This window comes from Chiloscyllium punctatum, chromosome 39 (genome assembly GCF_047496795.1).
Source record: "Chiloscyllium punctatum isolate Juve2018m chromosome 39, sChiPun1.3, whole genome shotgun sequence".
Taxonomy (NCBI): domain Eukaryota; kingdom Metazoa; phylum Chordata; class Chondrichthyes; order Orectolobiformes; family Hemiscylliidae; genus Chiloscyllium; species Chiloscyllium punctatum.
Genome location: NC_092777.1, coordinates 9,473,644 through 9,486,787, shown reverse-complemented (window position 1 = coordinate 9,486,787; position 13,144 = coordinate 9,473,644). Strand labels below are relative to the sequence as shown.

The window sequence follows — 13,144 nt, the reverse complement described above, 5'->3', positions numbered from 1 at the left end:
TATTCATCCTAAGCGGTCTACTCGAATCCTCAGACTGTAACCCCTGGTTCTGAACACACCCACCACCAGCAACATCCTCCCAGCATCTACTCTGTCTAGTCCTGTTAGAATTTTACAAGTCTCCAAGAGATTCTCCCCTCATTCATCTGAACTCCAGTGAAAATAATCCTAACCCAGTCAGTCAATCCCTCCTCATATGTCAGTCCCACCATCCCTGGAATCAGCCTGGCAAACCTTTGCTACGCTCCCTCGAGAGCAAGAGCACCCTTAATCAGAAAAGGAGACCAAAACTGCATACAATATTCAAGGGTGGCCTCACCAATCCTAGATGAGCCAGGTCAAGTGCTTGAAGTTTCAGTAGGGGATTACTTTGGGATTGTGATCACAATTCTGTGAGTTTTAGAATGCTCATGGAGAGTACAGGCCCTTCTGCCCACTGTGTTGTGCTGAGCAATTATCTTAATCTAAGATCACCCTAACCTACACGCCCCTGAATTTATTGCCATCCATGTGCTTGTCCAACGGTCGCTTAAATGTCTCTGACTCTACTACCACCACTGGCAGTGCATTCCACACACCCACCACTCTCTGCATAAAGAATCGACCTCTGACATCTCCCCTGTACCTTCCTCCAATTGACTTAAAGTTATGACCCCTCATGACAGCCATTTCTGCCCTGGGCAAAGTCTCTGGCTATCTACTCTATCTATGCCTCTCAGGACCTTGTACACCTCGATCAAGTCACCTCTCTTTTTTTCTTCTGTCCAATGAGAAAAGCCCTAGCTCACTCAACCTCTCTTCATAAAGCAAGCCCTCCAATCCAAGCAGCATCCTGGTAAACCTCCTCTACACCCCTGCTAAATTATCTACATCCTTCTAATGAGGTGACCAGAACTAGATACAATATTCCAAGTGTGGTCTAACCAGGGTTTTATAGAGCTGCAGCAAAACCTCACAGCTCTTAAACTCAATCCCCTTGATAATGAAAGTCAAAACACCATGCGCCTTCATAACAACCCTATTAACTTTGCCAGCAACTTTGAGGGATCTCTGTACGTGGACCCCAAGATCCCGCTGTTTCTCCGCACTGCCAAGAATCCTGTCTTTAACCCTGTATTCAGCATTCAAATTCGACCTTACAAAATGAATAACTTTGCATTTATCCAGGTTGAACTCCATCTGCCACTTCTCAGCCCAGCTCTGCATCCTGTCAATATATCGTTGTAGCCTGCAGTAGCTATCGACCAACCTTTGTGTCATTGGCAAACTTACTAACCCACCCTTCCACTTCCTCACCCAAGTGATTTGTAAAAACTACAAAGAGCAGAGGTCCAAGAACAGATCCTTGTGGGACACCACTGGTCACCAACCTCCAGGCAGAATACTTTCCAAACAATACCACTCACTATCTTCTTTCAGCCAGCCAATTCTGTGTCCAGATAGCCAGATTTCCCTGTATCCCATGCCTCCTAACTTTGAGTAAGCCTACCATGGGGAACCTTATTAAATCCCTTACTGAAATCCATATACACCACATCCACTGCTCGACTTCCATCATGTTGTTTTGTCACACCCTCAAAGAGCTCAATAAGGCTTGGGAGGAATGACCTGCCCCTCATAAACCCATGCTGACTATCTTTAATCGAATAATGTTTTTCCAAATAGTCATAAATCCTAATTCTCAGAATCCTTTCCAGTACCTTGCTTCCCACAGATGTAAGATTGACTGGTCTTGAATTCCTTATTCCCTTTCTTGAACAGAGGAACAACATTCCCCTCCCTCCAATCATCTAATACTATTCCTGTGGAGAGTGAGAATGTGAAGATCATTGCCAGAGGTGCAGCAATCTCATTCCTCACTTCTCATTTATAACTTTGGATATATCAGGTCCGGCCCTGGGGACATATCTATCTTGATGCTTCCCGGAATTTCCACCACATCCACTTCCTTAATACCAATCTAATCAAGCCTATTAAGCTGATCCACGGTGTTCTCACTATCAACAAGGTCCCTCTCTCTAGTGAATACTGAAGCAAAAAACTCATTTAGGGACTCCCATACCTCTTAAGGCTCCAGGTACAAGTTTCCTCCATGATGCCTGATTTAACCTTCCCTCTCTTTGATCATTCTCTTATTCCTCACATAAGTGTAGAACGCCTTTGGATTTTCCCTAATCCTTCCCACCAAGGCTTTTTCATGCCCCCTCCTAGCTCATTCAGTCCATTTGAGTTATTTATTTAGGTACCCTGTAATCCTGTACCAGAGTCTTGCTTCTTCAACCTTAAGTAAACCCCAAGGTTCACAATGCTAGACTGATGGAGAAAGTCAAGTCACATGGGCTCCAGGGTATACTAGCTAGATGGATAGAGAACTGGCTGGGCAGTAGGAGACAGAGAGTAGTCGGGGAAGGGAGTTTCTCAAAATGGAGAACTGTGACCACTGATGTTCCACAGGGATCCGTGCTGGGACCACTGTTGTTTGGGATATACATAAATAATGTGGAGAAAGGTATAGGTGGTCTGATTAGCAAGGTTGCAGATGACACTAAAATTGGTGGAGTAGCAGATAGTGAAGGGAACTGTCAGGGAATGCCAAAGAATATAGATAGATTGGAGAGCTGGATGGAGAAATGGTAGATGGAGTTCAATCCAAGCAAATGCGAGGTGATGCATTTTGGAAGATCCAATTCAAGAGCAAGCTATACAGTAAATGGAAAAACCCTGGGGAAGATTGATGTACAGAGAGATCTGGTCCATTGTACCCTGAAGGTGGTAATGCAGGTCAGTAGCGTGGTCAAGAAGGCATATGGCATGCTTTCCTTCATTGGACGGGGTATTGAGTACAAGAGTTGGCACATCATGTTACAGTTGTATAGGACTTTGGTTCAACCACATTTGGAATACTGCATACAGTTCTGGTCACCACATTACCAGGAGGATGTGGATTCTTTGGAGAGGATGCAGAGGAGGTTCACCAGGACGTTGCCTGGTATGGAGGGCGCGAGCTATGACGAGAGTTTGAGTAGATTAGAATCACTTTCATTAGAAAGACGGAGGTTGAAGAGAAACCTGATTGAGGTATACAAAATCATGAGAGGTATAGATAGGGTGGATAGCAAGAAGCTTTCTCCCCCCACCCCCCCCAGAATGGGGGACTTAATTATTAGGGGTCATGAGTTCAAGGTGAGAGAGGAAAGGTTTAAGGGAGGTAAGCATGGTAAATTCTATATGCAGAGGGCGGTGGGTGCCTGGAATCATTGCCAGCAGAGATGATAGAGATGGGCACAATAGAGGTGTATCTAGACAGATACATGAATGGACAGGCAGAAGAGAGATACAGATCTGAAGAAAATAGGTGACACGTTTATATAGAGGATCTGGATCGGTGCAGGCTTGGATGGCTGAAGGGCCTGTTTCTGTGCTGTAATTTTCTTTGTTCTTTCTCGTTCTATTTATCCATATGATATTGTATCTGCTGTTGATTTGCCCACTCTCTCAACCTGTCCAGGTCATGCTGAAGGATCTCCGCATCATCGATATGGTTCACCCTCCCACCCATGGTATCATCTACAAACTTTTCAAAGCAAACATTTTGTTCCCTCATCCAAATCATTAATATATATTGTGAATAGCTGGGGTTCTGGCACCAATCCCTGTGGCACCCCACTAGTTACTGCCTGCCAATTTGAAAAGTACCCATTAATTCCTACTCAATCAGTTTTCTATCCATCTCAATACACTTCCCCCAATCCATGTTCTTTAATCTTGCACAACAATCTTTTATGTGGGACTTTGTCAAATTCTTTCTGAAAGTCCAAATTTACCACATCAACTGGCTCCCCCTTGTCAATTCTACTTTCTACATCTTCATAGAATTCCAACAGATTTGTCAAGCATGACTTCCTCTTCATAAAACTATGCTGACTGTCTGATCCTGCCATTGCTTTCTAAATGGTCCACTATAAAGTCCTTGATAGTGGATTCTAGAATTTTCCCCATTACTGACATTATGCTTACCAGTCTCTCTACCTCTTTTTTGAGGTATTGAAATGATATTAGCTACCTCCAATCTGCAGGGACTGTACCAGAGTTCAAAGTGTCCTGGAGGATGACCACAAATACATCCACTATTTCGAGAAACATTTCCTTAAATACTTTGGGATGTAGATTATCAGGCCCTGGAGGTTTATCTGCCTTCAATCCCCTCAATTTTCACAGTACCATTTCTCTACTAATGTTGATCTCCCTCAGTTCTTTCCTCTCACTAAACTTGTATTCTGCAACATTTCTGGCATCTGATTTGTGTCCACTTTTGTGAAGACAGAAACAAACTATGTATTCAGTTGCTCAGCCATTTCATTTCCCCCTTTTCTGTCTCCACCTATACTTTTCTTCACTAATCTCTTTCCCTTCACACACCCATAGAAACTCTTAGTGTCAGTCTTTATATTCCCTGCAAGTTTACTTTTATACTGTATTTTCCCCTTCTTAATCAATCCCTTGGTCCTTCTTTGCTGAATTCTAAATTGCTCCCAATCCTCAGATCTATTATTTTTCTTGATCAATCTGTATGTTTCTTGCTTGGAACAGGTTGCATCTCTAATTTCCTTTGTAAGTCATAGATTGGCCCTCTTACCCATTTTGCTTTTAGGCCAGACAGGAATAAATTGTTGCAGTTCCTCCATGTTGCAGTTTTTTGAATATTTGCCATTGCCTATCCACTGTCATCCCTTACATAGAGTCATAGAGATGTACAGCATGGAAACAGACCCTTCGGTCCAACCCGTCCATGCCAACCAGATATCCCAATCCTATCTAGTCCCACCTGCCAGCACCCGGCCCATATCCTTCCAAACCCTTCCTATCCATATACCCATCCAAATGCCTCTTAAATGTTGCAATTCTACCAGCCTCCACCACATCCTCTGGCAGCTCATTCCATACACGTACCACCATCTGCATGAAAAAGTTGCCCCTTAGGTCTCTTTTATATCTTTGCCCTCTCACCGTAAACCTATGCCCTCCATTCTGGACTCCCCGACCCAAAGGAAAAGACTTTGCCTATTTACCCTATCCATGCCCCTTATAATTTTGTAAACCTCTATAAGGTCACCCCTCAGCCTCCGACGCTCCAGGGAAAACCGATCCTTCCTAAATATTGAATACCCTGGGACATTCAATTCCCATCCCTGGTCATCCTGCAGCCATGTCTCCATAATCCCAATTACAGAGGAATCTCGATTATCCGAATGAGATGAGCGGGCACTGTTCCATTCAGATAATCGATTACTCGGTTAATTGATTCAATGCTTTTCCTCTAGGGCTCCGGGGTTTTCTGTTAAGTCCACTCCCCGTTCAGGACTTGTACAGCACACCATGCACAAGGCCCCACTGCCTGCCTGCCCACCTGCACACCCCCAAATCCTGTCCAAGACTGCCCCCCTGCTCCCAAACCCTGTCCAACCCAAACATCCCCCCCCCCCCCGCAAACCCTGTCCAACCCCGCCCCCTGCTCGCCCAACCCCATCCAACCCCGCCCTCCGGTTTGTCCCCAACCCTGTCCAACACTGCCCCCGTCCGCCCCGCCTCCTGCTCTTCCAGCTAAACCTGTCCAAAACTGCCCCCCCATCTGCCCCCACCCCCGCTGCCCCCTACCCCCTTTCCAGGGCAGGTAGAGTGGACACCAACAACAAGACTGCTGCTGCTGCTGATGCCTTTTGGGGCTGAGTCTCCAAATTGCAAACAAACACACAGCCACACTCAAAACATTTTGTTGGAACCTTTTGACAGGTTCCACGTTTGCCTTGTACAAGACAATGTTGGTGAGTTTATCTGGGGAAGGGGGTTTAGGATACATGTCTTTATAGAACTCCATGGAAAGTGTGTAAGAGAGAGAAGGTGGGCAGTCAGTCATTTGGAGACAGTGCCTGGGCTCCCATCAATGTCCAGCACAGTTCCCGGCAACATTTCAGGAAACCGAGTTCATTTTTAATCACTGTAAACAAAGGACGTGATCAATGTTGGAAACACATCTTTGATGCAATGTTTCTGTTGGGACCTCGAGATCTCCTTCAGATAATCCGATACTCGGATAAATGATATTCGGATAATCAAGGTTCCTCTGTATACAATACCATTCACATCTATCTGTATTATTAGTCCATCCACTTTACTGCAAATGCTCTATGCATTAACGCACAAAACCTTTCAGCTTTTCTTTTAAACATGACTTGTTTTGCTCTCAATATTTGCATTTGCAGAATTGTAATTGCAGATACATTTTATTGTGTTCAAAAAGCACAATCTGCAGTTAGTCAATGCAAGCAGTCAATACATGTAACATTTTATAAATTCTTACTTTGGAAATAGAACCAGTCTGGCTCAAGATTTAAGGCTTTGTCTGAGCTGAGAGGTCACCTTTGTTTATAAAACCTTAAGATTTCTCAAGAATGTGACTGGAAAGAGGTTCTGGGATTTACATATTAATGAACCGAAACCTGCAACCCATTCTAAAAAATGAAAGATTTAACAGCAATCTAGGTTTGTTCAATATATGGTTTCAGTTGCATTCCACTGAGATCTTTTGCTATAAATTCTGTGTCTCATGATCCTGCTCCACAGCTACCTGATGAAGGAGCAGTGCTCCAAAAGCTAGTACTTTCAAATAAACCTGTTGGACTATAACCTGGTATGTGTGACTTTTAACTTGTCCACCCCAGTCCAACACTAGCACCTCTTCATCAATATTTTTCTCAACAGCCCAGTTTGAATTTTGTCCTTGGTTTCTCTGCCTATCACTTTTCTTCTCTTTTCCACCTTTTACTTTTGCCCTTGCTCCCTCCTTCTCTGACTCCTTACATGAATTCCCATCCCCCTGTCATATTAGTTTCAACTCTCCCCATCCCCTCTAGCAAACACTCCCCCAGGACCTTAGTCCCAGTCCTGCCCAGGTTTAATCCATCCAATTTGTACAGGTCTCATCAACCCGCCCCCCTCCCCAATAACTAGTCCCAATACCCCAGGAATCTGAAACCCTCCCCCGACAGTATGTTTTCAGCCAAGTATTCATCCAACATATCCTGTCATTTCTACTCTGACTAGCATGTGGCACCGGTAGTAATCCTGAGATCACTACCTTTTAAGTCCAATTTCTTAACTTTCTTCCTAGCTCTCTGTATTCTGCTTTTACGACCTCATCCCTTTTTTAAACCTGTGTTGTTTGTACTAATGTGCTGGTACTGGCTGTTCACCCACCCCCTCCAGAATGTCCTGCACCTGCTCAGAGACTTCATTGACCCTAGCACCAGGGAGGCAGTACACCATCCTAGAGTCTCATTTGCAGCCACAGAAACGCCTGTTTATTCCCCTTACAAATGAGTCCCCTGGAAATATTACCCAGGCACACTTTTTACCCCTCCTCTCTGCAGCAGAACCAACTATAGTGCAGTGAGTTTGGCTGCTGTTATTTTCCCCTGAGAGGCCATTCCCCTCAACAGTATCCAAACCAGTATATCTTTTTTGCAGGGGAATAACTACAGGAAATTCCTGTACTACCTACCTTTCTCTCTTGCTCTGCCTGGTGGTCATCTATTCCTTTGACGGCACGATGACTCTGGCTAGCATTGCTGCCTCAAAGCACCAGCCACCTGAGTTCAATCCCAGCCTCAGGTGATTGTGTGGAGTTTGCACATTCTCCCCATGTCTGCGTGGGTTTCCTTCCGCAATCCAAAGATGTGCAGGTTAGATCTTGCTAAATTGCCCATAGTTTTCAGGGATGTGTAGACCACAACCTCAGACTCTGTAGGCAGAAAGGGATTCTTAGAATCCCTACAGTGTGGAAACAGGTCCTTCGGAAACAAGTCCACACTGACTCTCCAAAAAGTAACCCACCCAGACACATTCCCCTACATCTATCCCTGACTAATGCAGCAAACCTACACATCCCTGAGCAATTTAGCATGGCCAATTCATCATAACGTGCACATCTTTGGATTATGGGAGGAAACCAGAGCACCCAGAAGAAACCGGCACAGACATATGGAGAAGGTGCGAACACCACACAGATAGTCACCCGAGACTGGAATCAAACCCGGAGTCCCTGGCACTGTGAGGCAGTAGTGCTAACCACTGAGCCACCACACCACACCTCCTTAAATTAAAGCTTGGGAGAATACTTTATATTAAATTAAATCCAGTTATCTGCGGCCCTTCTCGGTGTGGGGCTGTGACAGGACGCGGCGGTTAGTGCAGCAACTGTTAGTGAGAACGGCTTCTACTGCTCGGGTGTAAAGATGACCCTGGAGGAGCCCATCGGCGTGGAGGAGAAGCAAGCGAAAAGTACCGAGAGGATGCAAGTTGCTGGCAAAGCCCTGGAAGAGTTGCTGAGCTCCGCGCAACGTCAGCACTGCCTGACCGTTGGAGTCTACGAGTCTGCAAAGGTCATGAATATTGACCCGGACAGTGTGGTGCTCTGCCTTTTGGCCACTGACGAAGAGGACGAAGGTGACATTGCTCTGCAAATCCACTTCACTTTAATTCAGGCATTTTGCTGCGACAATGACATTAACATCGTGAGAGTGAATGACATTCAGAGATTGGCGGAGATCGTCGGCAGTGCGGTTGACAACGAGGAACCGAGGGATATGCATTGCATATTAGTCACAAATCCAAGTCAAGACTCTTGGAAAGATCCAGCTTTAGAAAAACTTGGTGTCTTCTGTGAAGAGAGTCGCTGCACCAATCAGTGGGTCCCCAACATTTCCTTTCCTGAGCGTTGATTTGTTGCATGGACTTGCTGTTGCTGGAAGTATTGTATTTTGAAGTCCTACTTGTCAAGGAAAAGTTTGGATATGTGGATTAGACTGGTGTTTTGGTCAAGACACGTACATGTGGCCAGTACACAGCTGGTGAATCGGAGACTGAGGACTGATGGCCAGGACTGATGACTGCAGCAAGTTGGATAAATGGACTTCTGTGAACAACCACAGACCTGGAATGTGCTGTGAGTGGGAAGTACACCGTGCAACTCTGCACATGCCATGGAGCCCTGTTTGCCGTTGGAGGAGATTAAATGAAAGCTTAAGACCCGTGTGGGAGCTGTGGGACTCTGCTCTGATTGATTTATATACCTATATTGGGTTTCCCTCTGGAGGAGTTGATTTTGATCCAGAATTGAATTTGAATATTTACACTCTTGAGCTCTTTAATTTTTAATGTGTTTTTTAGAAATTTAATACTTGGTTCATGTAGAACAGCTTAAATTTATGAAATAAAGCATATAAATTTTGAAAAAAAATATCTGCGGCCCTTCTTTCCTGGTCTGTGTACTACACTTACAGATTAGAAGCCAAAAAACTACCTTAAGCAATATAAGTTGTAACAACTTACCTACTTTACTCACTACTCACCAATCAGATCTCACACTTTAGATCACCTGCAACAGGGCAAAACCACTCACTTTTTTTTAATTTCAAAAATATACTTTATTCATAAAATGATTTGATGGTCTGTACATTCGATCATGCCATACATATGTCCACATTTACAAACACAGATTCGAATTTATCATTGTCGTATACAGGTCTGTGCATTTCTCAATCTTATGCATATATTTGGCTGAGGCATCAGCAGAGCCCAAAAAACGTCCACATGGGCCCCCTGTTCTTCTTTAGGCAGGCCGATCTTAGACGGTGGTCTTTCCCCACCGCGCCTTGGCGGCAGCTGCCCCAAGCTTCAGCGCGTCCCTCAACACGTAGTCTTGGACCTTGGAATGTGCCAGTCTGCAACACTCAGTCGGGGTCAACTCCTTCAGCTGGAAGATCAACAGGTTTCGGACCACCCAGAGAGCGTCCTTCACCGAGTTGATGATCCTCCAGGTGCAGTTAATGTTCGTCTCGGTGTGAGTCCTGGGGAACAGGCCGTAGAGCACGGAGTCCCGCGTCACGGCGCTGCTCGGGACGAACCTCGACAAGCACCACTGCATTCCTCTCCAGACTTCCTCTGCATAGGCACATTCCAGAAGGAGGTGTGTGACAGTCTCGTCCCCCCCGCAGCCACTTTGAGGACAGCGTGCGGTGCGGCAGAGAGTCCGGGCGTGCATGAAGGATCTCACAGGCAGAGCCCTTCTCACCACCAGCCAAGCCACGTCTTGGTGCTTGTTGGAAAGTTCTGGCGATGAGGCATTCTGCCAAATGGCTTTGACAGTCTGCTCAGGGAACCGCTCGACAGGATCCGCCCTCTCCTTTTCCCGAAGGGTCTCAAGGACACTACGTGCTGACCACTTCCTGATGGACTTGTGGTCAAAGGTGTTTTTCCTCATAAATTTTTCCACGAAGGACAGGTGATACGAAACGGTCCAACTACTCGGAGCATTCTGCGGCAGCGAGGCCAGGCCCATCCTTCGCAACACCGGGGACAGGTAGAACCTCAGTACGTAGTGACACTTGATGTTTGCGTACCGGGGATCCACGCACAGCTTGATGCAGCCACACACAAAGGTTGCCATCAGGGTAAGGGTGGCATTGGGCATGTTTTTTCCCCCATTGCACCGGTCTTTGTACATTGAGTCTCTTCGGACCCGGTCCATCTTTGATCTCCAAATGAATTGGAAGATGGCCCGAGTGACTGCGGCGGCACAGGTCCTGGGGATAGGCCAGACCTGTGCCACATATAGCAATACTGACAGTACCTCACACCTGATGACCAGGTTTTTTCCTGCGATGGAGAGCGACCGTTGCCCCCATCTGCCTAGTTTCTGTCTCATCTTCCTGATCCGCTCCGCCCAGGTCTTGGCGCACGCCCCAACCCCCCCGAACCAAATACCCAGCACCTTCAGGTGGTCAGTCCTGACGGTGAAGGGGATAGAGGATTGGTCGGCCCAGTTCCCGAAGAGCATGGCCTCGGTCTTGCCTCGGTTTACCTTGGCCCCCAAGGCCCGTTCGAACTGGTCACAGATGCACATCAGTCTGTGCATGGACAGTGGATCCGAGCAGAAAACAGCGACGTCATCCATGTACAGGGAGGCCTTAACCTGCAGGCCCCCGCGGCCAGGAATAGTCACCCCTCTCAGGCTCGCATCCTTCCTGATGGATTCGGCAAATGGCTCTATGCAACACACAAACAAAGCGGGTGAGAGGGGGCATCCCTGCCTGACTCCAGATCTTACAGGGAAGTTATCTGATTCCCACCCATTGATTGAGACTGCACTGACAATGTTGGTGTAGAGCAGTCTGATCCAATTTCCGATTCCCTCCCCAAAGTCCATTTTGGAGAGGACATCCCTCATATCCTGTCAAAGGCTTTCTCCTGGTCCAGGCTGATGAGGCAGGTGTCCACCCCCCTGTCCTGCACGTAGGCGATCGTATCCCTGAGGAGTGCAAGACTCTCAGAGATCTTCCTGCCCGGTACAGCACAGGTTTGGTCCGGCTGGATCACCGATCCCAGAGCAGACCTGACCCGGTTGGCGATGACCTTTGACAAGATTTTGTAGTCTGCATTTAACAGTGAGCTCGGTCTCCAATTTCTAATTTCCTCCCTCTCCCCCTTCCGCTTGTAGATGAGGGTGATGATACCTTTCCTCATGGATTCGCTCATGGTACCTGCCCGCAGCATACTGACATACACCTCCAGCAGGTCCTGGCCGATCAAGTCCCAAAGAGCGGAATAAATCTCGACCGGTAAGCCGTCGCTTCCGGGAGTTTTATTCTTTTCAAAGGACTCGAGGGCCTTGGTCAGCTCATCCAGAGATAGCAGCTGGTCCAGCGTCTCTCATGTTCTGTCATCTAGGACCTCCGTGATAGAGGACAGGACCGACTGGGAGGCCGCGCTGTCGGTTGGCTTCAAGTCATACAGACTGGCATAGAAGGAGAACTTTCTTCACAAACACCGTCCGATCCACTGGTGTGTGTTCCTCCACCTTCTTCACAGTCACCCTGACTGTGTTCCGAATGCCCTGGCCCGGGCGGCGAGTGGCTGCTGAGGCCATAGCTCAGAGGTTGGCTGGTCCCTGAATTGGCGTTAGGCCGAAGCCAGCATGAAGATCCACCAAGAGCAGGTCAGCACAACCAAACGATCCTCCAACTTCCAATCACGATCCAGCGATGATCTCTTCACTAGCTCTGATGACTTCGCGACTCGACACCTGTCCTGATAAGAACAGACACTCGTCCTGGGAGAACCACCTTGGTGATCATGGTATCTCCCCTGCCAGAAAAGGCCACAGACAATGGCCTAGAAGGCTGCAGGTTCCCCACCCCTGGTTTTGGCTGTTTCATTCAGGCACCAGTGGGTATTGATTTGGCCTTATTCAGAGATCCTCACACAGAGAAAGCATGGGACAGAGATCCTTGAGTAGAGAGGCTCCCGCAGAGGCAATACAGTGTGACTAACATAGGAAGTGGAGACATCCCAAATGTTTGAAGAAAATCATGAGACTGTGGTAGATTGTGAGGAAATTATTTCAGTGCTACACAAGCTTCCGTAAATTGTGATAAAAAGATAAGGGATTCAGGAACACCCAGCAATTAGACTAAATCACAGTCATTTACACACTGCACAACAACACTTCCAAATTGTGAGATTTATAAAACAAATGTAGTGAGAGACAGTGATTGCTTGTCAGGATTCAGTACTGGAGAATTGCTGCAAATAAAAATGCATGAATTCCTAAATACTCAGCCTGTTCAGGGAGATCATGGTGAGCTAACTTTCAGGGGGAGATGGTGGTTGATGCTGAACACCAGTGGACCTCACTCCCAGGCAAAGGTTCAAAGATTCAAAGCCCACCTGGTAGAATTTAAATACAATTAATAAAATCTGAAAATTGAAAATTAGTCACAATGATGGTAAGGATGAAACTATTTTTTCTTATAAAAACTCATCTGTTTCACTACTGTTCTGTGTGGAAGAACATCTTCTCTGTTACCTGGTCTGGCCTGCACATGACTCCAGTCCCAAAGTAATGTGACTGACTCATTCAAGTGCAATTAGGGGTGAACAACAAGTGCAGAACCTGCCGTGTGATATATCCCACAAAGGAAAAGAAAAATGCTGTACTGTGCTGCACAATGCATGTTTGGGTTCATGTAGGGAGGCTGTGTTTTCTGCCTAAAAGGTGCTAACCTTAAAAGTGTTCTGTTGGAAGAAG

General features: G+C 46.5%; 2 protein-coding genes across 5 annotated transcripts in view; both read left to right on the top strand.

Moving 5' to 3' along the window:
- Positions 1–13,144, top strand: part of pkd1b (polycystic kidney disease 1b) — a 243,206-nt gene that overhangs the window by 172,097 nt on the left and 57,965 nt on the right. The window lies entirely within an intron of this gene.
- LOC140463806 (growth arrest and DNA damage-inducible protein GADD45 gamma-like) lies at positions 8,237–9,295 on the top strand. Its single transcript, XM_072558145.1, has one exon. It carries the CDS (start codon positions 8,292–8,294, stop codon positions 8,775–8,777), a length of 486 nt encoding a protein of 161 aa, XP_072414246.1. The 5' UTR covers positions 8,237–8,291; the 3' UTR covers positions 8,778–9,295.